Source organism: Mastacembelus armatus, chromosome 22 (assembly GCF_900324485.2).
Source record: "Mastacembelus armatus chromosome 22, fMasArm1.2, whole genome shotgun sequence".
In the NCBI taxonomy this organism is placed as follows: Eukaryota; Metazoa; Chordata; class Actinopteri; order Synbranchiformes; family Mastacembelidae; genus Mastacembelus; species Mastacembelus armatus.
The window spans coordinates 3,834,510-3,860,812 of NC_046654.1; the positions used below are offsets into that span (position 1 = coordinate 3,834,510).

Consider the following 26,303-nt stretch of genomic DNA (forward strand, 5'->3'; position numbering starts at 1 on the left):
CAGAGAACAACACTAAGCATGTCACAGTGCAGGTGACGATTTAGGCACAGCAGTGGGTCCCAGAGGGAGTTGGACCCACACAAGATAAATTTGAGTTGATAAACAGACGACAAAAACAGAAAAATATAGGCAACCTGTCCAAAGTTCTGCTCATTCTTTTGAATATTTTTGGTAAATTGCAAAATGCTGTTGAAGACAATTAGCTGAAGTGATAACAGCTGGTGGTAAAGTCATCTCAGGACAAACAGACAATGTCAGGTCAAAGAAAGTTACGAACCACATGCTGCAATTCATCTTGTCTAAAGTGTCAGTGAAGCAACAATGTCTGAGATTTGCCAAATAATTAGCTGGATGTTTCTGAACAGTTTCATTTCAATCAGAGAAAATGCTTAAACTTTAATACTAAATAAATAAAACCACATTGGACACTCTCTGTACTCCACAGTGTGTTTTAGCAGAGTTACATTATATCTTAATTTGACGCTGGATTTTCCGTTACCACACATGCTGGTTTGCTGAAGTTGGCTGTTGTAATTATGGGTAGAACTGTTGAAAAACGATGCCCAGCTCTTACTTTAGCGTCAGACATGGTGTCTTTCCTCCGCGGTGGTAGAGGTGGCGGCTTCAGCAGCTCTTCTCCGAGCTGATGGAGGCTACCACAAGACGCAGACTGCAACTCTGGGAAAAGGAAACAGTCATTGAATTACAGAAAAAAAAATAAAATAAAAGAACAGAAAAATAGAAACCAACAGGACCAAACTACAGTAATAAAAATAATTCCACACTCACTTGATGGCGGCAGAAGAACTGGAACAAATATGGAGTTACTGCCTGCAAAGTGTGAACACAAAGATAAAGATAAATGTGTATGTTTGGCTTTTGCTTTGGCTGTGAACAACAGGGCAGTTCAATGTCTATAGTTTTGCTTCCTAACTTTTTGTTTACGACCTTGTGTAAAAATACACCTCAGTCTTAGATCAATATCACTTTTTGAAAAAAGGTGAAGCTCAGTGATTTGGAGTAGGCCTGTCCACTAAGCCACAGTTACAGACTCTTTGTTAAATAAAAACTTCAAATGGTTTAATGTAACTTGACTGTCCCCTGTTCAAATTTTAATGTGTAATAAATCAATGGATGGACACAATAATATAAAAATACCTCTAAAATGTGCAGTTTTCTACTGTTAAGAGTCACATTCTTATATTCCCTAATGTTTGCAGGCTCCTGCAAAGATGTTAAGAAACTTTTCCATCTGTCTTAAAAACATTTCCTGATATTCCAGAAACTGAACGATGGACTGCTGCAGGACTCGAACGTTAGCTGAGCTCACCGCCGTAGGAGCTGCTGAGGTCATGCTCCATGAACACTGAACTGAGGTCTGAGGAGGCTGACTGTGGAGGGGTCGGCGTGTTCGGAGAGGTGGGCACTGAGGCCGATGCTGGTGTCTCTGGCTCGGTCTCTGCGATGCTCCGGAAGGTGATCTTATGTGGGGGCTCCCTCTCCAGAGGGACGGGATGGCCCTTCATGGTGCCAGAGGTAGATGTTCGCACAGGCCGGATCCCCGGGGATTTCAGAGGGTACATGGTCTTCCTGGGCTGAAGCAGAAGAAACAGAAACTTTATCACCTGCACGACTCATTTTCTGAGAATGAAAATTAATGTCTTCACAGGGTTTGGGAAAAGTTTTCAACATAGCAACAGATGACATTTCAGAAAAAGCCACCGGTCTTTCCCATATAATTCAGTAGGGATTATTGTGTAGAGTGCCCCCGTTTGCCAAAACTAAATTCTATTGTTATGAAGTTGCAAAATTTCCAAACTGTCCCTGAAACTGTGCCTGTGTAAACACTTCACAGTCACTTTTGTAAAAGGGACATTGTTTCTGAACAAGATGTTGCTGTTCAGTTCAATCAAGTGGTGACACGGGGGAAAAAACAGAACTCTAAAAAAGCCAAGTAACAACAGATTATATATAAATAACTTCATAACTTAGAACTTTAAATGAAGGTAGAGAAGCTCCAACAATTTTTAATGGAGCAGTTGCCAAGCAAAGCTGCCAAGTCCAGCTCTGTTACTACTGCGGCTACTACTGCTGCTACTGCTGCTACTGCTGCTACTGCTGCTACTGCTGCTACTGCTGCTGCTACTGCTGCTGCTACTGCTGCTGCTACTGCTGCTGCTACTGCTGCTGCTACTGCTGCTGCTGCTGCTGCTACTGCTGCTACTGCTGCTGCTACTGCTGCTGCTACTGCTGCTACTACTGCTGCTACTGCTACTGCTGCTGCTGCTGCTACTGCTGCTACTGCTGCTACTGCTGCTGCTACTGCTGCTGCTACTGCTGCTGCTACTGCTGCTGCTACTGCTGCTGCTACTGCTGCTGCTGCTACTGCTGCTGCTACTGCTGCTACTGCTGCTGCTACTGCTGCTGCTACTGCTGCTGCTACTGCTGCTGCTACTGCTGCTACTACTGCTGCTACTACTGCTGCTACTGCTGCTGCTACTGCTACTGCTGCTGCTGCTGCTGCTGCTGCTACTGCTGCTACTGCTGCTACTGCTGCTACTGCTGCTACTGCTGCTGCTACTGCTGCTGCTACTGCTGCTGCTACTGCTGCTGCTACTGCTACTACTGCTACTGCTGCTACTACTGCTACTACTGCTACTGCTAGAAATCAATGTTATGGCCACAGAAACAAAAAAATGACCATTAAGGATCCAAAGAATGTTTTTATACTATTATCTGCAGTAAAAGTGTACTTGGGGCTAGAACAAAGCATTAAAATGAAACTAAAACAGAACATTGCTGCAACAAGAACCTCACTGTGGTGGAAACACTTACAAATCGGGGAGGCTGCCTGCAGTTCCGTGGCTCAATATCCAGAGACATTTTGAAAAGGTAGTCAGTAAACTCTTTCTCGCTCCTGTTGCCCATTGGGTTCAGGTTCTCGAAGAACCTCTGTGCAACAAGAAAAAGACAAATGTTTTCAGGATCTGTGTGTTACACCATCAAAACCCGATGATGTGAATGAGCGCTCACCCTGATGTCCTGCTCTGCCTTCAGACAGTACGGCTGGTTCTGATACTGCTGGATCTCGCCTGTGATTTCAGCTACTTTCCTCCTCTTGCTGAAATTGATCAGCTCCTTGTCGTGGCATTTGAGGAAGTCTGGGTTGCCTTCCTCTGTCTTCAGGATGTTGGTTAAATAGATACCTGAGGGTAAAGAAAGGTTTAACAGTGGTGAAGAGAAGAACTGAGTCAGAGAGTCAGAGACTGACCTTCCTGAATATATTGAGTCAAAACTTATAGGTTTCTAATAAATATGGGTGACTCAAAAGGTTTTACACAAATATTCTTCTCATAGTCTTGTGTCCACACTCACACAGCAGAAGACTTACCAAAGAAAGGCACACAGGGTGGGTTTATTGACTTGAGCTTAGCCAAGTATTTCTTGAAATGGTCTTGGCTCAGTTCCACAGCTTCTTCCAGGATTTTCTTTTTCCTCTCGGGTATTGCCTGTGGGTAGAAGTGGAAGAAAGAAGCCCTATAAATTAAGTTTTAGACTGAATGTTTGACAAACAGCAGACGTTTCTCTAAAAATATCTGTTGTACCCAAATATTTCAGCCTGAGATCCTTAAAGTCAGGGCGCAACACTAAATGGACCCAGTCTTTGCCCCCAGCTTGTGTGCATTAAACAGCAGCTTCATAGTTCCAATCATAAAAAGGAGTAAACTTACTAGTGTGATTCTTTCTGGTCAGTGTTTCTGACGCCTAATCACTGTCATAGCGTGACTCACCTCAAATGTGTGGTCGAGCCTGTACACTGGGACAGAGTTGATGGCACTGACCACCTCCAGCACACCGTTAAAGTTGTTGAGTTCCTGGAAAACCTGTAGGATCTCTATGATCCGTGATAACACTGCTACTCTCTCTTCCAGGTTCATTGTCTCTACAATACACCTGAGAAGGACACACACTGTTAACGACATGTTTCTCTGGCTGGGGTGTAAAACTGGTGTTTGCCTTTGAATCCTGAGACTCACTTCTCGAACCACAGTGTGAGGTTGGTAGTGTGGCGGATCATACGGAGCAGGTTCGGTGAGTTCTTCTCTTTGTCTTCTTTGGTCCAGACGCTGCCAACCAGCTCGGACGGCCGCACAGCTCTGTGAAAGAAGCAGCGGTTTCATTTTTCAGACAGACAACACCACGCAAGAAAACAACCATCTGATCTGAACCTGTAAACTCCGAAATGAACAGATTCCTACACACAGATTTGGATTTAAAAGAATGACAGTCTAGTCACAAGCCTGCTCTCCAGCCTCTTCACCCACTCACCTGTAGAGCTCAGACTCGATAAGAGTCAGCTGCCGGGCGATCTCTATGGGGTGAAGGGTCATGAGCTCAAACATCTCCATGTGTCCTGCTCTGCAGATGTGCCACTCGATGGGAGGAGGCAGGCTCTCAAAGGTGATGTTGTGACTGACACCATTTGACTGCGTCTGCAACTTCCTTTTGATGATCTTATTAATGGACTCGACCCATTTTCGCATTGACTTGCCTAAATGGAAACAAGGTGTAATAATAATAATTTAGTAGTAACACAAACGGTCTATTGTTGCTAAGTGACCCTGCTCAGTTTTATTACCTAAAAATCACAGTAAATTTAATGGTCTTAAAAATATTCTTAATCCTGATCCAGTAAGAATCTGCTTATATAATGTCAGTGGTCTTGCTCAGCAGCCTGTATCAGTGTCTGTATTTAGTGGAGCAGAGGTTCTATAACATATGTAGGACTGACCTCGCAGCTGAATTTTGCTGGTGATGTACTCCTCTAATCGACTTCTTAGCTCCGGGTCGTTCTCAAAGTCGTAGAAATGATGTTCAACCCACTGACGGAAAACGTTGAGAACCCTGTGTATCAAGAACACATTACAGCATGATCTAACTGTTCTGTTGCATATTTCACACTTGCAGTTGTATTTGTAATGACATTTAGACAACAGCACACACTGAAAATACTTTCCATTTATGGACAACAGAGTAATAACAATGGAAAATAAATATGTTCACCCCCCCTCAAGTGTCTGGATATATTTTTTAAACATTGTATTTTGGTGTTTTTTACTGGACACTGGGTAGTAAAGATGCAGAGAGAAAACCAAGGGAAAGTAGATCACCTGATGAAGATGTTAACACAGACCTGTACGTTTTTGGCCGGTGCCCAGTGCTTACCCTGATCACGGAACTGGTTTTAAAGAGCAGGTATTTCAATATTGAAACAGCAGAGATGTTTTGTGGTTTGAAGGGCAAAAGTCACATCTGAAAAGGTGCTGTCAACTACTTTGATGATCCTGGTTAAAGGGCTGGACAACATTGAAAAACTTGTTTTAACAACACACATGCACGACAAGCTCCTTATTACCCCTGTTTATTCTTAAAACAATTAGGATACTAAATATTGATTATTTATTTTTTTTAACTGTTTCTGTGACTAAAGTTTGAAGAGTTTTATTGCAGCTGTCATTAACTACAGCAGCAGTCTCTCACTGAGAGCTCTCAGTTTTTAATGGTTCTTATGAGACCGTCTCTGACTCTGTTGCTCCTTATAAGGACACAAAGTACAAAAGTAATTCTGTGGTGCAGTGAAAACATTCAGGCCTTAACAGGAGAGTGTAAAAGAGTCAAACAACAACAACAGAAGACAAAGACATGAAATCTTGTGGCATTTTAAAGTCCTTTTTAGGAAACAAAAGAAAGCAGTTAAAGATTCTTTAACTTTTACAGTTTAAAGACAGCCCAAGGGAACACTGGCTGCCCAGATATTAGGAACCAATGGTCAAATTTCTGCTGCATATTAGAGCAAAGTCTGGACGTAATCTTCGCAGACATTAGTCAATGATTTAAGACTTCAGTTTTAGTTAAATACTGCAGATTAAAGGTCAAAAGAGCAATAAAAGAGCAATAAAAGAGCTCATCTCAATGCCTCACTTTGCCTTGTGGGGCCTTTTTTGTTGTGTAACTTTACAATTATGATGCTTGAGTTGATTTTCCACTGACACTGAAACTTTAAATCATATTAAAGAAATTAAGGATTATTCCTTGTTACTGCATTCCGAGTAAACAGAAGTCATACCCAAAACTCAAACTTAACCACTTCTGAATCAACAAAAAAAAGAGAAAGACATTAAGTTTCCTTTCTCTGAAATCACTTTTATTTCCCGTTTACGATATTTCCCCTAATTTGTCCTATCCATGCAGTTGCTTCTCTTTGACTCTGGGAGCTTCACGGAGCAACATGTTTAGCCTGAATCAGCTCTGACTGGATGTACCTGAGCTGGACCGGCTGCACGTACTCCTTCCTGAACCTCTGGAGCTCGGCCGCCATCGGCTGATCACCGTTCCAGAGAGCATGACGGTCCTCCTCAGTTGGTTGTGGCTCAGGGATCTCAATTCTGAGAAAAACAATGATCATATGTGACATATTAAGATGCTAAGACAGCCACGCTGCCACTTTACTGATATAAAAAAATGTAATCAGTTACAGAAATTAAGACAGTGGTGAGAGGGCAGCTGCTCTGACTGAACCGTACCTGTCTATGAGCAGGGTGAGAAGCTCCTGTGGTTTGCAGAATGATCGGTATGTTGTAAGAAATGTGCGCACAAAGTTAGGATCTACAAAGATTAAAAAGATTAGATCACAACACAGACAAACTGCACCACAATGGATTTTTGATAAACAAACTTAAAATAAATTGAATTACTTCAAAAGTCTTTCTACCAGTAGGTCTGATGGAGCTTACCAGCATACATATGGTAGGTGAGTCTCTCTATGAGTTTGACCACTGTGCCGGCCTTAATGATGGGGATCCCTGTTTTGCTCTGCACCCTGTCCTCAAACACTATGTTCTCTTCAGAGTCCTGCACAGCAAAGCGGTAAACCTCCGGAGAGGGCAGTCTTAGAGGATGTGCCTGTTCTTCGTGCTGCAGCACAGTGTCTAACATGCGATCCAAAGTGGAGCGGTACTGCAGAGTTACCAGCGCTGCCATCCACGCTGCCTTCTCCTCTGCTGTCCGTGCACAGAAAACTGCACAGTTTTCATCTTTGCCTACCAGTTCAAAAGTGTGTCGCAGCTCTGCTGAGTCCTCTCGGTCCACAATGCGGATCTTCCTCAACACGAATTTCTCCTTCAGGCGGTACTCAGCCCCGCTGCCCGACCCCGGGAGCCGTGAGCTCTGATTGGCCTTACAACTGATCATCAGGCCGTCAAAAAGGAAGTTGTGTCTCTCATGCTTGGCGCCCGCTCGTAGAAGCGCCCCTTCTAAGATAAACTCACTGCAGCACTGACCGATGTCTTTCCCCTCCCACCCGTCGATGCTTTTCTGGATCTCGTTCATGCGTTTGATGGCTAGTTGTTTGCTACGAACCTGCCTGCTGTACAGGCGGTACATTGGCTCACTGTGAGAGAGGAATAAAATGTGGTATCACTAAACTGAAAAGCTCAGTACATGAATCGCACATTAAACCACTGGAATATCACATTTATGCTTTAACTCTAAACCAAATGTATTTTCCCTGATTTAGTGAATGACTGTTACTCATAAACACTGGCAGAGAAGATGTACCCAGGTTTACGGCGAGGCTGGTGCTTGGCATAGATACGGTCCACGCTACTCTGAAGGTTGAGCAGTGCAGTGATCGCCTGTTTCAGACATTCTCGGTCATCTTGGTCTTCACTGCGCTCCTGGAGTTGCTGTGAAAAACAAACAAACAAACATCAGATAACCAAATTTGGCCACAAACTATAAATACAGAAAACTTTACACCGTTTTTCACCTCAGACATTTTAACATGTCACAACAGGAGCAGCACAAGTTTTCCAGTGCATGAGTGGTTGACTGGGAAATGAGCCATTGTTAATGTTATCAGAATCACATGTGCTTTTTCACAGGTCAAAAGTATTTGCCATAATAGTTTAAAGAAACCTGCATTTACAATACAAACGAGTGCCAGGCCAGCTACAATAAGGCTAACTGTTGACCACGCATCAAATCACTGTTCATTGAACAAATGTAGCAAAGCTTCAATAACCTGCATTTTGAACTGACATGAAGACACAAAATAAATCATTCAGGTGTGTTTATGATTAACCACTGACCAGACAGGTAAATAATAAACCAAAAACAAAGAAAGGGTAATAATTTCTGTAGAAAAGATTAAACAAAAGGGGAAATCGATCCTACTGTCAATCAGAAATCGGGACATACCTGTAGAAGCTCAAAGTAGTGCATACAGTGGTAAACTGGGGCCATCATCAGCTGGGGAAGGACATACTGGACTGCTTCTTTAAAGCCTTCTGCCACAGACTGGACACATACAGACACATAACAGTTAGTATATTGCAGTGTTAAATTCTGAACAGATTTAAAAACAACCAGCATGAAATGAAAGAGAAAATTTAGGGAAGAGATAAGAAGTTTGATTTAAGAAAAGATAAAAGCTAAAACTAACATCTAGTTTCATTTTCACTTACAAATAAATAGTTTAGATGTCTCGATGTGTTTAAACCTGTCTGCCTGGGTTTCGTGGCCCTAGTACAAGTTTCTCTAAAGACACATCTTATTTTATTCATATTTCAATGCATCATGGGTAACAATGTGTGCAATATGTCTCAGGTTGTAAAAGAACCAGCAAGTACAACATTCAGAACTGAAAACATGTTATTGCTCAATAAAGATTCTGCATAAATGAAGCAAAATTCACAACTGATAGACGAGAACTGTGAAGATGAAATGAAACGTGTACGTCTGGGTTTATAAACGAGGCCGAATTAGATCAGACCAGAGTCGACAGGGTGACGAGTGATGTAAGAAGGGAGGGACAGGCAGAGTAAGGCTGCAGGGTAACCGGAGAGGGGCCCGTCATAGTATCCATTTGAACCTCCTGCTCCCCTGATAGACGAGTCAGAATCAATATGCTTGTACTCAAACTCCACAGCAGTGGCCACACTGTCTGCATGGAGGGAAGAAGCCTGGGGGGGGGGGAGACAAGGAAGAGGGTCTGTGTGCATGGAAAAGAAAGATATCAGCTGCCTGACGCACACTGATGCACACCCAGGGACCAATGACCTAAGTTTAGATCATGTTATTGATATGTCAGCAAACTGTATATGTGCATTAGGGCTGAACATTTAGATGTATAATAACCATCATTGTTCTTCAGCTTCTATTATAAGGTACATTTGCAGGTATAAATATAATTGATTTTTCCAGGTTTTGGCCTGATTTTATTTATATTTATCTTTAAAAGACACTTTACTGCTTTCACAACATTCACTTATTGGCTGATTTTGTTATCATATATAAGGAAGAGGACAATGAATATCTTTAGAATGCAGTTTTTACATGGCATTCAAAGACTCTACAGTTAATAATAATACAAATAAAAACAGACATTAGTTTCAGCTCTTTAGTTGCCCTAAACGATATATAATTTCTTAGTGACATTTCACTGTCAAACACTGATAACAGGATTTACTTAAAAACAGTATTGTTTGAGCTCTACTTCAACTTCTATCAGTATTACAATTCAAGTGAAGGCTGACTTATACGTGACCCCCGATAAGGAATAGAGGTAAAGTTAATGTTTTAATAAGATAAGATTGATAGAACACTTTCTTTCTCTACAGGAGCCCGTCACATCACTGTGGCAGCAGCCTAAATATAAACACACGGTGTGGTGAAAATAAGGTACACGCCAACCATGTGAACAGCATGTTCCCATTTCACAGAGGTACAGAGCTGCTTGAACCCACGGCACAGTCTTTAGCCGTCTTAATTTGCAGCTTATTTTCAACATTAAATGCGCCTTGGGCTAACCACCCCCCCCACTCCTCCCCAGGAGAAAAATGGCCTGCACTATGGCTGCCTGTTCTATTTTTAAAAGGCGATGTAATTTACCCACAACACCAGACGCTGCAGAGTGCAGGGGCTGAGTGCTCGACAGACACATCTATCCGTTGGGGAGTAGGGGGGAGAAAGTCAAAAAGGATGGAGTGAGAAAGATGAAGCACATGCAGTGAGACAAAAGCTGAAGAGGGAGAGCAAAAGCATGACACCCCACTGCCAGAGGCTCAATCCCTATTACATCAAACACTAACAAGCATGCATGTATGTATGTCAGGTGCTGTGGACAGAAGTGTCCACACGGCTCGTGTGGTTGAGAGAAGGAGGAGCACTGATGAGGACGCAAACATCCAGCAGGTCAGAGACAAAACACAACATAAGAGATTCTAAAATAAGATTAGCCCACTGTGCAGAAATGGGGCAGGAGCAGGTTTAAGAGGAGAGAATGGAGACAATTACACCATCAGCCCCTGAGATCACTGATGATCAAACCACACACACTTTCACACAGGAGATTTAACAGCAGAGCGAAATGAATTTTGCCAATCAGCATAGTAAGTACCATTTTTTGACTACATCCAAGCAGAATCTGAATTTCCACAATAGTTTCTATGACATGTATACATGACTAAATGTTTTTAATATAAGATTCAATAGTTTATTGCACTTTCTTCTTTGATTATTAGATTATTTATCTTGATGATGCAGTCAAAGATCTTTCTCATGTATTGCTCAATTTCCATTTTTTTCTGAGCAGCTTAAGGACCTTTTTTTTTTCATGTTGTCTGAATCAATCAATCTCAATCGGTAAATAATAAATTAAATTCAGCCTCTACTTCTAGGACAAAATGAACCACAAGCCTCACACTGTTCAGGAAAAAGGGAAGTTGTTCATTCCAGGGAAACTGGGCAAATGCATCCAGCTGAGGAAGATGTGACTGAAAACCACAGAACTACTACTAATTAGACTTTGCTTTGAGATTTTTATTAGTTGTTTTATTGTTTTTAGTTTTATATCACAAAAAATAGAGAGAAATTTGTTGAGTCAGTTGTAGTAACATCTGTTTACTACATATTGCTTCTGTTTTTAAGGCTTTTAACAGAATACCTTGATATTATCAAAACAACATATATTTAAAGCTTATTTTTAACTCGTGTGCCCTTTCCCCTACTCTCATACAATGAGTATATGAAAATAAACAGCGGGTGTGGGTAACCGGAGGACAGTGCCAGTGGTGTTGATGTAACTGGAGTTAGGCCGGTGGTTTGAGAGTAAACACAGTGAGGCCTCAGTTTGAGGTAGAGTAGGGTTGCAGGTCGGTCTGTCAGCAGGGCCGTTTACGACTTCACTGCAGCACCGACCGCGTAGGAAGATACATCGAGTCTATTAACATGAAGCCTTCACGAGACTCTGATGATCAAACCCTTGAAAAGGACAGCAGAAAACCGCCTCATGGTGTAAGTACTGTGGCGAGTTTGTAACTCTGATGTTGCTTCATGCGAACAGTTGTTGGTCTTTGGCCTGAGAAAACACCAGAAAATATTTTGCCTTCAAAGGCTGCCAAACAGCACCCCGCCGAGCATAATTCAATGCTATTCTTGTGAGGAATGTCCAAATAAAACAATGCAGCAGCAGTGAATAAACTGTACACAGGAGGTTGAATATGTCATGACATGCCCTCAAACGATATTGGGAGGAATTCCACCAGGCACCCAGGTTAACTTCAAAGGCAAAACAGGAACAAATGCTGCTTTGCTTGGTGGAAATACATAAAATGACCTATTTGTACTGTACCTTCATATTAAAAACATTTTTTCCTCTTCAGCTTTATGACATTTTTAGATTTATTAGCTCTTATTTTTTAGCTCTTCGGTAGAGGTCATGGCAGGTGATGATGATGCCTTTCATGAGGCTGATTTAATCATCTTACCTGGAAGTAGAGGCCTACGGTTGGTCGTGCCATCAGGTTGTTGAAGTGCTCGTGAAAATCCCTGCTGAGGATATCCTGAGACAGGGTTTCATAGGGGTCAAACGCCTGCTCCTATACATGGACAGGGAATAACTTTAGACGTTTAGACTAATGAACTAATGATTTACATTAACTAGTGTCTTATTTAACAGAGCCTTAAACTTACACGCTCACTGTTTTCATTGAAAAGCTTTTCTGTGAATAAACTGATGTATCATTGCAACATCACATTATTGACACATTTGCAAAATAACACGTTTTACTTTGACTTGACAAGTTTGCTATTTGTAGGAATTTGGTTGATTTTTAAGTTGAACAGTGGTTCACATAGAATTTATTTGTACATGCTTAAAAAAAAAAAGAAGATCTTTTTCCTATAAAGAGGTAATAAAATAAATAAGGGGAATAAAAACAAATAAAGACAATTATTTGTCTATACCTTAATTTGAAAAGTGTTACAGTTAAAACTCAGAAATGCAAACAGACAAAACAGAACTGGTCATTTTTTAAGGTTTTCAAACTGGGGAAACTTTATACCTCTGCTAAATCTTCAAAGCAGCTGCCCACCAGTGGATGAGGGCTGCCATCAGCTGTCATCTCCACAGCGTCCTCGATCAGTCCCAGCAGCTTCACCGTCAGCTCGTGGATATCCAGGATGTTACTGAATATCACCTCCACGTCCTAAAGCAACACAGCATGATGCAGGTTGTTTAGCAAGTTAGAATGGTAGATCAGGTAGTGTGAATCCTTACCCAAGCTAAGACACTGGACTAACTACTCTATTGAGCTCCTTCTGATGATACTTCTGGTTCTGCTGCATCGATTTTGATGCTTTTTCAAAAAACCTGTCCATCATGAACCTGAAAATGTGTTTAAACTGCTCAGTGATTATAGACTGAAGACTTATTGCCTCCATGAACAACTGACCATTAAATAAATGCAGCTGTGAAAAATGTTTGTTTTTTTTTCAACTTGAGTTTTAGTTTCAGTTTTGGTCAGACTCTCTCAATTATTTTGATTCGGCTATAACCGGGAATGTTTGCCGTGACCCCCCTCATGCTGTCGCCACAGAATTCCTGCCCAGAACTATTTCAAGCACATTCATGCATGTAGAAATTTGACTAGAAACCTGGTTCTGCATCTGTGTAACCAAGAAATTTCCCCCTGAAAATATCAAATTTCATCACCCATGTTTCTCAAACAGCACGGGCTACCAGACAGAGGTCAAAGAGTCAGGTTATATTATTGTTATAGGTATTGTATTGTATTATATGTTCACAGTTGGAGCTGCAGCAATGAAGTTCATGAAAGCAATGAAGGTATTTTAAAATCTGTAGCACCAGTTGCTGCAATTTGAATCACTTTCTGAGAGATGCTGTCTCCTATATCTGATAAATACTAACCAATCAATTAACTGCATATAAATCATTAAAAAAGACCTTATGAGTCAAGGAATATTCACATATTTAAGTTCTTTTCCTGCAAAGAGAGACTGCTAAGACTGAACTCAGCATATTTTAATGGAGCCAATTTGCAACGTAAATGTAAACGAAGTGGGGCCCACACTGTCAGAATCTGAAACCCCTTGTCTTACACCCATAAAGCAAAACAGGTTTTTCTTTAAACAATGTTTATGAAATCTCACCACAGAAAAGAACCAGGTTACTAAAGTGCATGTAAACAGATTGAATGTGTTTGACCATATGAGCGTGTTGCAGGATGTTGCACAAACAGCGCCCATTCTCTGCCAGCCTGCTCTGGATGTATAAACACTGAAAACTAGTGGTGAGCATGAGCTCTAAACAACAACAACAACAACAACAACAGGCTTAATTTGCCCAGGGAAATCATTAGTCAAGCAGATGAGAGCTCTAAAATAGCACAGAGTGATTACTGACTGCTTAAGTCTGAACACGGCATCAGTCCTGTCATTGTTCGACTGTAACACTTTCTTGACATCTCTGAGTAATTTCAGATTATGCTGCGTTTCAACAGACATAATTGAGGTTATTTTGGCGAAAGCTGCAGATGCTGTTCCTGTCTCAACATAATTACATGTTCTGCATTCCACTGGGCCTCACAAAGGTTTAGCCTCCTCACCCAATGATACCACAAATTACCCAACCCAAAATATGCAAAGCCACAGCGACCCATTAAACTCAACTTTCCATTCATTTCTTCTCAACCCATACACTCACTGTTCAATTCCCTACCACTACCCGTACTTTTTCCTTTCTGTTTTAGAGAATTTAGAACATTTAATTACCATATCAAGACACGGGGTAATTACTAATTTGTCTCCTTGGTAAACCCCCTGTGACAGATATTATTGTCAGTCGACTGGATTGTTTACTGAGTCGAAGTACGTGGGTAGTACTTCAGGAGATGGTGCTCAAGTGTTGGGGGGCTTCTTAATCAGACATGGACTTAGAGGCTGCTCCAAAGAACCCTCCACATACAGGATGCCTGCCAGGCTAACCACCAGGAAAGACAACTGTCTTTAATCACAGATGATATTTGAGTTTGCACTGACAGAGCATGCAGCGTGGAAGCAGTGAGAGCACTTTCAGTGTCTTAGTTGTCTTAAGGCCCAAAAAATACCTTAAAAAGTCTTATATGAAAAGAAGCTGTCAGTACTTCAGGTTTAGTAAATCGAAACAAAAACACTGTAAAGTCTGTTTGGGTACTTCATAGTACTGATCACCAGTAGGCTGATTACTGAGTTGGTAATCTTTAAATGTTCTTACACTGGATTTGGCTGAAATGGAAACCCTGTTATTAGTTTATGAGCTTTAGAGTAAGACTGAGCACAGTTAGTCTGTACTATATGGACAGTACTAGATTTATTCACTGACAACTGTAAGTGAATAAATCTGTTGGGCAGTAAAGGTGGATCAATTTACAATGTGCTACTGATTTTCTTTTTAGATAAATAGAGGTTTACCAGAGCGACAGGTTCAAAATAGTTTCTTCTTTGACTAAACTCATCTTGAGAATAAAAAATACTGCAGTTTTGCAGCTTTTCTATTAACTGTGTGAATCTTTCTTACTTGAGACGTGAAGATTTTGGGGTTGGACAGGAAGTGGTGCCGGAAAACTTTGATGATGAGGTCGAGCTCACGCAGGTACTGCCGTTCCTCCGCGATTTCAAGCCTCACCAGGTCGTCGTACGTGAGTTCCCCAGAAGACGAAGGCTCCTCTGTGCACTGAGACATCAGGCCGATGTCTTCCTCCTGATCAAACATGTCCATCAATACCTGAAAACAAAACAGCAGAAACAGTGACTTGAAATTCCGTCATTGTGTTTTCCAAATTAAGTTTTCATAGTCTGCTCAAAAACTACATCTAATAAACAAGGAGCTGGTGGGATTAACACACAAATACTCACCTTGTCTGCGCACATGGACACCTTAATGTCCTGCTGGCTGATTTCATAGTGCCGAATGTTACCAACATAATTTCCTGCCAGTTTCAGTATGTCTGCCGATATGTATTCAAGAACAGCCACGATGTACAGGGAAACATGGTAGTCCACCTTATAGCCTAAAACCTCCTGTTGAAAAAAAGAACAGCAGGATAAAAATGCATTAGTTATTACACAGGGGGGAGTCAGCAGTTCAGACTTATTTGTAGTGTCTGCCTGAACCTGAACTGCGTAAAGGCCCAGGTCAGTTCAGGGCAATTTAATTAGTCTGAATCAAGCTGTCAAAACAGCACACTAAATTGGATTATACACATTTCCCAGCAACTGCAGAAACTTTCGGGAAAACTCACATCAGTGTCAACTCTGTGTCATAAGAATGTGAAAAATGATCATCTATACACTTTATTGGGACAAAATGATGACATTTTTACAAAGCTAAATAATTACAAAGTTGTTAGAAACAAAAATCATCAAAGCATCATTTCAAAGTGTCAAGCTTCGTGTGGCTCCTCTGGAGTCTTTACCTTAAGCAGTGGGTGTATCTTGTCCACAGGGAGAAGTAAGGGGTTCCTCCTCTTGCGTTTCTCGATAGCTGACTGGGCGTCAGCGATCGCCCACTTATCTATAGGGTGGGGAAAGGTTTTCTGGACACGTTCCTGGTAAGAGGGAAAGTTATTTTTCTCTTAAGGCTTAATAAATTAACTAGTTGTGTGTCTTAGGAAACATGTGCTAGCACATCACTAAGTGGAATAATTTGGGTGTAGAAGTGGGGAAAAATAATCAGGATGAGTTACGATTCCTGAATCATCTTCATTTCCTATGCTTTTCATCAATTTCACAAATTATCACAAGTTTGTGTGTCACATAGAAACAGCCTTACCTCCACATCCTGCACAGAGCGAGGCTGGGCCACACACAGCATGTTGAGCAGCTGCAGGATCAGCTCCTCGATGTGCTGCAGGGCATCTTCCTTCGCCATGAGGTTTGGATGGACCTGCTTCTGTACCTGAGACCAAGAGAAAAAGAGGTTTTAATTTGAAATTTTGGAGGCTTTCGTCTTCTCTGAAAGTAATGTACTGTCAAACTGTATGAATGTGAAACACATTGTAAAACCTGTCGTGATGCACCTCAATTATGCTCACGTGACATTTAATGACGTCAAGACAGCAAGTACAGACAATGACTGAAAACACACACACATTTCCTTGGTCCTGGGGGGTTATATTTGCAGTTGTTCAGTTTCAGTCCATTAACTACAAATCACACATTCATTATAGCTGGTTATTTTTCCATAGCAGACTCTTTGTTAGATCACTTTATTTCTTAGTGATTTTAATGTCAGATTGATTGTTCATCGTGGTGAGTTTTTCTTTAATCTGTGGAGTCGTTGACCTACACACTTTTTACTGAAGGGAACATTTAGTAACACATCTTTGCTGCTGCTGCTTTCAAATAGTCAGACAGTCGAAAGGCAGTTTTATACGAAATGCTTTTCCTTTCTCTCCACATTATATGAAACTGCTTGTAGTTTGTTGCAGTTAGCAGAGCGGTATCATAGCAGGAGGTGTGTGTTTGGATTCCTGCTGGTAAAAACCTTGTTTACATTTCCAAAGAATGTGGCTGAGGTTTCATTTATTACTTTTTCTGCCTTGCTCATGATCTAACATCACTGATGAGGGATGTGTTTGTAGTGCTCTGCAGCTCCACAAGGTACTATATTCACAAAACTGCATAATTTCTGAACACTATGGTACATTTGAGATAAACATGTTTCTGTTTAACACTGAAGCAAGAAAACAGAATTCACTATTTGTAAATTGTAGCTTCTGGGTCTGATCTTGTAAAGACATAATTTGTGATGCAACACTTTTCAGCAGTGGGAAGTTTCTTGGATGTGTGTCCCTGAACGCACCACAAGGACAAAGTTTACAAAACTAAAAGTTTCAATGTACTAAAATGAATCAGTGGTGGAAAATCAATTAAAATCATGCAACTGCAATGATTTGTCTGCAGTATTTGCCATTTGTGAGGGTGCAGCACACAAATCCACAGGCATCTTCTGTAGAATCCAAACACAACAGACAAATGCCAGAATTTCCATCAAGAACATTTTTTTGGTCTCAAATTAGGCTGAAAAACACTGCTACACAATTCAATGCAACAAGCCTGTCAATCAATATCCTCCACATAAAAGGGGGAGAAGAAAAGGGATTTAAAGCTCTTTTCTGCTGATTTATTAAGTCATCTGGGTTTCCTCATTAATGGGACCTGTGTGGGTGGAACCAGCCTGGGAGATGGTGTGTTTTTAGCAGAGAAGGTGCGGCTTCACTAGACCTACAACTGAAAAGAGAAGAATACCCCTCCAACCACCCTCCATCCGCCCAGAAGTAGTTGTCATTTGGGCCGTGCCCTCTTGCTGGAATGCTGTCAGTTAAGATATTATTATAGCACCCAAAGCAGACTTAGAGGGAAGGAAGAAAAACTGTAGGAGCGAATGAAAGAGAAAAGATGTGGATAAAAAAAAAAGAAAAAAGAGAGAGACTCACATTTACACTGACTCACAGAAGCTTGGACTGTTCACATGCTGGTGATGGAATTACCCTAGCATATACTAAAGAGGGGCGTTATGATGACAAAACATTACCCCCAGATTAAGGAATGTGAAGAGCGTTAAAAGGTCAACACAGACCGGCCTTCAGGCATTCTTGTGCTCTGACTTAACAGAGATGCAGGGACATGCAGGATTTCCCCTCTGTATGAAGTTTGAGTTCATTTGCTTTAGATAAAATCACAAATAGAAGAAAAAGGGAGGGGTAGAAAAGTCAGAGCAGGGTGATTATAAAAGACTCTTCGCCTAAATCTGTTGTGGATTCACATTCTGATTCATTAACAACATTCAGAGACTTTTTAAACAAGAAGCACTGGAAAATTTGAAGCCACAACTTGGCTTTGTTTATGCTCCTGTACGTCATTTCTGTTTTGATGCACGCTCACAAGACCTAGCCGTTTTAAATAAGCTGCAAGTTGAAAATCTATTTGGAAAAAAAATATATATCAAAGCAGAAGTAGATTATGAGATATATCCTCTCAACCACAAATAGGCACTTGACCAAATTCCACAGGACACCAGGAGCTGTGAGTCACCACACTGAAACTACGGGGGTTTCCCCTGATTCCATTCACAGAATAGTTGGGCTGTTTCTGAGAGGCCCACATCCAACAAGTGTCGTCTATCTCCAACAATGTCAGGATGGGACACAAAGCAACACAAATACACAAAATTGGTTGCGATTTGAATATAAACATAATAGAAAGTGAACTTCAATACAATGCATGCAAGTGTAACAATGATGTCAAGGTAGAGAATGACCTGCTGCAGTAACTGCTGGATCCATCTGTCAACACATGAAAGTCCTGTTATTTGTTTAGTCCTTGTCAGGCTGAAACAATTAGTCAGCTAATAGAAAATGAATCTGCAACAATTTTCATTCTCTACTGATTTCTGAAGTCATTTTTTTAAAGCACTCTGAAAAATCAACTTTTCATTTAAGATATTTTAGTAAAAATGTGAATATTTTCTCAATACAATCTAAATAATTTGGGGTTTTGAACTGTTGCTCCAGGCAAGACGAGACATTTATGTACATCAGTTTGGACTCAGTAATCGTCAGCTGCAGCTCTACCTGATTTAAAGTAAATAAACTGGTTATGGGAAGCATTTCCAAATCAGTGCAACTGTCTGAATGTTTGGTTTGAAATGACACTTTAAGTGATCCTCTCTGGACTCAGTTAATCTGGCAGTTCTGAGTGATGATGAAGGCCAAACTGAGGAGTGAAAACAGACCAGGTCCATGTGCAGGTATGACTGCAGCTTGGTATATTTAACAGTACAACTGCAATTTGATCCTAATGGGTGATGGATGTAACATGGTCTAATATAGTTGGCGGCGGGTGCTGCAGTAAATGCAAGCAAAGTGAAAGCAATCGAGTGGAAAAACAGCAGGGGAACTCCTGAATTTGAAAAGTTCTCAGGTCAGAACATGAGAGACAAGAGGCACTGGGTTTCCCATGATAGGAAAAAGAACTTTTCAATGCAAAACATCTTTGCAACCCTGAACGTACACCGACTCAACTAACCTCAAGACAAGAGATTCGACCGGGAAATCGCTGTAAATGTCAAATTATCACACGTCATAAGCTTTTTCCAGTGGAAAGTAGCAATGTCTAGTACTGAAATGATTTAATCAATCAACACATTATTCAATCAGTTAACCAATACACAAAACAACAACTTTGATAATCCATTAATTGTCATTTATCAAGCACAAAAAAACTATTCTGTTCTATATTAGTGTAACCAAAGTAAGAAATTTTACACACCTTTCAGTGTATAAAATGTCAGAAGATTCGGAAAGTTGGTCCCCACAATATTCAGCACCCAAACGACATCAATTTGAAAAATTTCTGTCGCCCAAGCGACTTAATCAAATCACTGTTTCAGCTCTGGTTACAACACAGGTCATTTTATAGCATCAAATCTTTACAAATCTGACAACTGACAAAGTTTAATGAATAAACACATGTTTTTGGATAATTCTAGTAATTGTGAGTAAATTAAATATTATCTTTGAGCAGTCCTTCTAATTGATTTGCCATATTTTCCACAATGTTAAATGTACAGTTAACAGAAAATACATGCCATTTGTCAGAAACACAATCAGACTGAGTAATCAGCAAATATTTGGAATCAACAAATAATTGTTCTGCTCGTTTTTGAAGCAAGAATCACAAATATTTAATGGTCTCATACTGAATTTTACATTTGTTGGTGAACTTTAGCTATTTCAATGTTTTTATTTTGTCTGTTTCTCATATATATATATATAAATAAAATCTAGATAGATAGATAATTATTCAACAGTTAATTTCCCACTGCAATAAGCCTGATTTTATGTGAGCTTTCATGCACACCCTCCTGTGCCAGGTCCAGGTGTTCAGTTTCATGGGTCAGCTCCATTAAGGAGGGGAAAGCTAGCGTACAGGAAGTCCCAGCGCTCGCTCACTCTCACTTTCCCTCGTCCACCCCCCCCTCTGCCTTGTTCTCCACCGACACAGAGCGAAGCCCCCGGGGGGAGCAGATCATAGCAGCAGACTGAGAGGTATTGATGTGCGTGGACGAGGAGGCGGCAGCAGCAGGTTTGTACTGCACACACAGACTGGAGCAGAGCTGAAGCCCAGGGAGGGGAAAACAGGATTCACAAAGGAGACAAAACTACTACCAGGAAAAAAATTTAAAAAAAATCAAGCTTTTATCCACAGCATCTTGGAGGACCATTAAGTGCATCCACGTATCCAAAACACAAACAATAGACCACATAAATACACACACTACACGGGTACTTCAGTATAATTAACAAAAGCTCATCCATGAATGTATAAATGCCATTGTCCTGGGAATCAGCAGCACAGTAGCATCATTAAACTAAAACAATTAGCTAATTAATTTTACTATTCACTAGTTTTTTAGTCAAATAACTGTCCTTTTTCAAATATTTCCTTCCAGCTACTGAAATGTGAGGATTGCTGTTTGCTTTTTGTTGAACATGACAGAGATCAGAGTATCTTTGGGCTTACAGAGAGAGGACATCAAACTGTACAATGTGTGACAAAATACTGAAAAATTAAAAAACTGATTACTGAAGAAACTAAATTCATTGATTAATTGGAAAATCATGATTTGTTGACACAAATTCTGATATTGTTTAACTGTCCTGTTTAGTTATAGCAGGAAATGTGAATCATCAACGCAGGGCTGCAATATGTTACGACTAAATAACCTGCAGATAATTTTCTCATCGAACTGATGAATTTGTTGAATTGTTTAGTCTATAAAAGGTCACAGAATAGTAAAAAATGTCCATCACATATTCATAGTGGAAGATGTTTGAACATCCTTTTGACAGACCAACAATTTAAAACCCAGCAAAAACCGGTTGAAAGAGTGAAAATATGTTTAAATTATCACACTATGAAAGCTGAAACCACAGAATGATATGGGTTTTTACTTTCAAGCAACCTACACAATTAGTGGAATATTCTTTTCTGATTGATAATTAGACATAATCAATTGCAATGCCTGCTCTGACTATTTTCTGACACTGTACAAAAACTGATTAAGTGAAATACTCTATATTGACACAGTATTTTAAACATGACATTGCAACACAACACATCACAACAATGGAGGGAACTGTGCAGCTTATAAGTGAAAGTTACAGGGAAAAATGTAAGAGCTGAAGTGGAAAAGCGCACACAGCATTTTCATCCAAATATCCAAACCACAGACATTTCACCGCAAAATAAGATTTTATTACCCCAAAATGCAACATCATTAAAAGTGGAAAACAGCAGAAAAATGGAAACTGACAAAACCGTTGCTGTGAAGTACAAGTACTACGGAGCTGCCAAACATGAAGTAGTAGTTCAAATCTGAGCAGTATGTGTAGTATGTACAGTACAGAGATGCAGGTCATCCTGTTACACCAGAGGGAACCACACTCCTGAATTTTGTGTAGTATAAAAAACATCATGCACATCTGAAGTGTAACACACAGAATGATGAGGTGTTTCTGTGTGTGCTAGTGGCAGCAGAACAGAGAGGATGGAGGCAATAATAAAGGCTGGATGGTGTTAATACAGGGTTAACATTTCTAATTTAATTGATTAATCTCCTGGCTGTGTATACGGGGCTGCATCAGGCTCAGGTTGCAGGTAATGTGACCGTGTGTGTGCGTGTGCGTGTGGAGGTAGGGGCTTGTTATTATACCCGAGCATGTGTCACTGCTTGTGATTCATGCCATGACATCATCTGCCATTACAACCAGACTGTCTGGGGAACCATAGGGCAGAGATCAACCCTGAGACAACAGGCGCACACACTCACACACACACACTCACACGCACTCACACGCATGCACGCACGCACGCACGCACACACACTCAAAGACAAAGAGACAAACAGAGATAATTATTTGGACACCCCAACAGAAAATAAAAACATATGTACCAGTTTATAGCAAACATACACTGGCACACATTAAATACACAATAAAGAAATTTGCAACCATAAACACACACAGCCGTCCCATGACATTTATCTTGCCACCCTCACATTCACATCATGAAGACAATAGCTAGTGGATGTGCTGTCGACAGCACGTGGCCTCGCTGTGACCTCAGTCTGACCTGACCCAGTGACCCCTGCCTGCCAGCATCCACCCATCCTGGGTCTGAACTTCATCTGAGAACAAACTGCTGCTCACAGGCCTGATTCAATACTCAATATTCTGGGAAACTGTGTATTAATCAGTACAATACTTTTGCCCCTTTTACCAGGAGCATCCGAACACACAACGCTCATCCCTCAGACAAATCCACATTATTCAGTGTTGAAAGAAGAAGATGGTATCTGTTAAGCTCTAATCGTCACTGCCTGCTGTACTTCCTTTGTATTTATTGCTTTGACTTTTTTGCATTAAACCAGAGAAACATCCACAGACAGGCAGAAATTAACAGCCAAATAGCAACTAGTTAAATGCTGAGGCCACTCACCAAACCAGTGTTTTACTTTTTAGGGTAAAAACATACGAATGAAGGAGTATTAGGACTGCAACTAATGAATACTGACTTTCTCTGATAATCATTTTGTCTCTAACGTGTCAAAAATGTAGTATAAAGTACTGTAGTATTTTCGATTTACTACCGACTGTAGAAAAATAAAACAATAAATGAAAACTGCATTCGGTAGTGAACTTACAACCTCGGTATATAGTCATTATACAGGAATGCCACTTAATGGCTTGCAGCGGCAATATTGGTATTTCACTAATGCAGCAGTCTGTGAATGCACCAAATGTAGTTTCAGTGTTAGCACACAGCAGAGTGACTTCAGGTCAGCAAGTTAGTCACCTTCAAACAGTGAAAGTTATCCAGTGCGACAACAGATTAAAGATGAGACAGATAAGGTGCTAAAAATAATCTCACACATAAACTTATATGAACTTGTCTGGACCGGCTTCTGCTTCTGACGGTTATTGGAACAGACAGCAATTCATGAAACCAGTGTCTCTGGTCTTTTCCTTTAGTTAGTTTCAAAAAGAAAGTACATCTAATTTTGTCACTGACCCCCTGCATTTATTTTTAGCATTTCTGCCCTTTTTGGCTGATGAAACTTGCGACTGAATTAGAGGGAGTTTCTGGACTTTTATCATATTCAAGTATTTGTGCACGCTGTGTTTTATTGAAGAAATCAAGAAAACAAAGTGAAAATGAAATCAGGTGAAAGAGGCTGTAGGGATGAGTTCACCTGCGTATATTTGTGTCACTTCCTTAACCAAACAGTTCCTGCAGGGATGTGTGTCACTGTGCTCACAAACTACATTAACAGTTGGCTTAATATATAACAGCATTGGGCTTCACGTCAGGATGAGTGTCAAACTCAATAAATCAGTGTATTAACTGTACTAAATGAGAAGTTACGTACAGATGACAAGCACAGCTGCATCACACTTGGATCGGACCTGATGCAGTAGAGCAGTCGAGCGGAGGCCTGTAATAAATCACGGTGATTCTGATGTGACAACATCTTGGTGTAGCCTGGATAAAAGTGGCATCAAAACCATCTGATTAAAATAAAACACAATCTCAGCGCTCCATTTTGCCCTTTGCTAAGTCATCCTGTCAGAATTTAACTGCCTGCTGATGTTGAGCACATAAACGAGGCAAAACACACAAAAACAAAGCATGCTTGTAACCTGACCAATCTCAGCTTTAAATGCGGGCCTGTGCCTCATAGAGCGAAGCCCTGTGAACTCAGCAGCACAAAACTGCATTAACTCTACATGGCAATGGAATGAACATGTTCCCAGCAAAGCTCTGGCCTTTCTCTAGATGCCAGTGAAACAGCAGACCTGGGGAATGCACAGTTATTATTAACACCAGCGTGTCAGGGGCAAAATGACACTCCTGCATAGCACCGGCCACTAGCTGCAGTGATCAAGAATAACCAGGACAAGCAGACCAGGGGACAAACACCAGACTGGTCCATGAAGAAATGTCCCAGGGAGCATGAACGGCACAGGCAGATGCACATGTGACTGGAAATTTAAGCTTTATGCCTTTACCTTCAGCATAATAAATATCTTCTTTGTGCTGGTGGTATAACAGACAGGCTCCATTGATCAAAGTGTAATAAAGGCTCCATGTGGACATTATTAACCTTTTTATAAAGTACTGTTCTTATGTAATTTCTAAAATGGCAGGGCAAGAGGAAAAAACATGCAACAAAAGGTCCCAAGCCATATTCCATCAGGGTACTTGGTGGGACCTTTAACCTCGAAGCCACGGTGGAGCTACAGTGAAATGTAAACATACAGCTGCAACGTTACAAGGCACCTTATTATTACAGATGTGCAGTTAAGCTTGCATTCTTAGAAGTAAAACAACAGCATTGTTTAAATACCATCATGCAAAGCTGAAACAAATCATTACATTATCAATTACGTTGCTGATTATTCAAGGTTTACTGTGCACTAAACCAGGTAAACATCAATGCACCAGTGCACTTTGAGTCCCAAAGGGTTAATTATTGCTCAAAATGTTGAGGAAAAAAAAAAAGTGAATAAATCCCAGCACAGTTTCTCAGAGTCCAGAGTGACAGCTTCAAATCAGATTCTCTATCTGGCTAAAATACAGAGCTATTCAGTTTATGATAAGGATAAAAATAGCAGCAAACCCTCACACTTGAGTAGCTGCAACTAACAAATGTTTGATATTTGTGTTTGATACACAACCTACAGATTCAGATTTTCTATTGATCAATGAATCAATGAATGATTTCTATTCCTATTATCAGCAGAATGATTTCACAGTCATTTGTCAAATGTAAGTAAATGTCCTGTGTCATTTATGAGGCAATTCTGAAAGAGATCAACCACCAGCTGTTTGAGTTTCTTCCCTGCTCCAGGTCTGAGGAATGCATTCTTTTTACCAGGTTTTCTTTAATCTAGCATATAAACAATGATCTAAATCATTCTCAGGGGTGGAGTCATCCACCATGGCTCTTTCTGACAAGGAAACCCCCCCGTCGCCCCAGTAGACAGCTGTGAAAAACAGCGAGTCACAGTCTGTCAGAACCATAACAAACCTCTCTTGCGTCAATCTCTGACAGGCTTTCCCTCCGGCAGTTGTGTAACAAGTTGAGACAAAGAAACTGCTGCACCACGGCCCACCACCTGCTCTCTCAGTTTCACCTGATTCATCACCCCAGCTCAGTGAAACGGACAACTGACAGAAAAAGGCCTGTGTTTCTTATGAACATGATGTTGCTTCATGGCTAATTCCCTGGCTGGTTTACACTATTTGTGTTACTGAGATCAACACATTACAAGCCCACATCATAACAATGTTTGATGTAGTCGCTGCCATACAACGTTGAGGACTAGATACCAAATGAACAAAGTACTGTTTATAAACTGACATGTTAGTAATGGCGGTGGTTGATAGTTTTAATATTACTTTGCATTAACACAAATCCAGAACCACTGCAAAAGGGAATGAACAGATTTTGTGTGTCGGTAATTTAAAGTAGACACTTGATCTGCTACACTTTAAACAAAAAAGGCTGTTAACCAACTTCATCAAAGCACAGAAAGTGAGTAATGCTGCGAGGTCTGTTATACAAGGTACAGACATGGACTTTATTGCTGTGAAAACAAACTTGGTCTGAAACTCTTTCATCTGTTTTAATGTTGCAGCATTTGAAAACAAGATCCCTTTCCAAAAAGGTCCAGATGCTGTGAAGTTTCAACTCTAGTGACTCTACGTTGCACAAGTGTACTCTTAAGATTAAATAGTAAGTTATATGTTGGGAGGTGTAATTGGAGAAAACCCAACTGGCTGTGTAAAAATGTGCAGATCACAGTGGGCTTGCTGCTGCTGCTTGGGTGAACCGA

The 26,303-nt window shown here is 40.7% G+C and overlaps 1 protein-coding gene across 1 annotated transcript in view; it reads right to left on the bottom strand.

Moving 5' to 3' along the window:
• Positions 1 to 26,303, bottom strand: part of sos2 (son of sevenless homolog 2 (Drosophila)) — a 31,626-nt gene that overhangs the window by 3,155 nt on the left and 2,168 nt on the right. The window contains exons 2-22 of the mRNA XM_026298931.2: positions 16,172 to 16,297; positions 15,816 to 15,947; positions 15,256 to 15,420; positions 14,918 to 15,124; positions 12,405 to 12,548; positions 11,829 to 11,939; positions 8,260 to 8,358; positions 7,618 to 7,745; positions 6,795 to 7,450; positions 6,585 to 6,666; positions 6,324 to 6,446; positions 4,793 to 4,905; positions 4,330 to 4,552; positions 4,038 to 4,157; positions 3,792 to 3,954; positions 3,392 to 3,509; positions 3,034 to 3,206; positions 2,836 to 2,952; positions 1,331 to 1,595; positions 790 to 831; positions 575 to 678 (exon numbers count right to left, since the gene is read on the bottom strand). Coding sequence (XP_026154716.1) covers positions 575 to 678; positions 790 to 831; positions 1,331 to 1,595; positions 2,836 to 2,952; positions 3,034 to 3,206; positions 3,392 to 3,509; positions 3,792 to 3,954; positions 4,038 to 4,157; positions 4,330 to 4,552; positions 4,793 to 4,905; positions 6,324 to 6,446; positions 6,585 to 6,666; positions 6,795 to 7,450; positions 7,618 to 7,745; positions 8,260 to 8,358; positions 11,829 to 11,939; positions 12,405 to 12,548; positions 14,918 to 15,124; positions 15,256 to 15,420; positions 15,816 to 15,947; positions 16,172 to 16,297 — 3,411 coding nt within the window. The remainder of the gene's footprint in view (positions 1 to 574; positions 679 to 789; positions 832 to 1,330; positions 1,596 to 2,835; positions 2,953 to 3,033; positions 3,207 to 3,391; positions 3,510 to 3,791; positions 3,955 to 4,037; positions 4,158 to 4,329; positions 4,553 to 4,792; positions 4,906 to 6,323; positions 6,447 to 6,584; positions 6,667 to 6,794; positions 7,451 to 7,617; positions 7,746 to 8,259; positions 8,359 to 11,828; positions 11,940 to 12,404; positions 12,549 to 14,917; positions 15,125 to 15,255; positions 15,421 to 15,815; positions 15,948 to 16,171; positions 16,298 to 26,303) is intronic.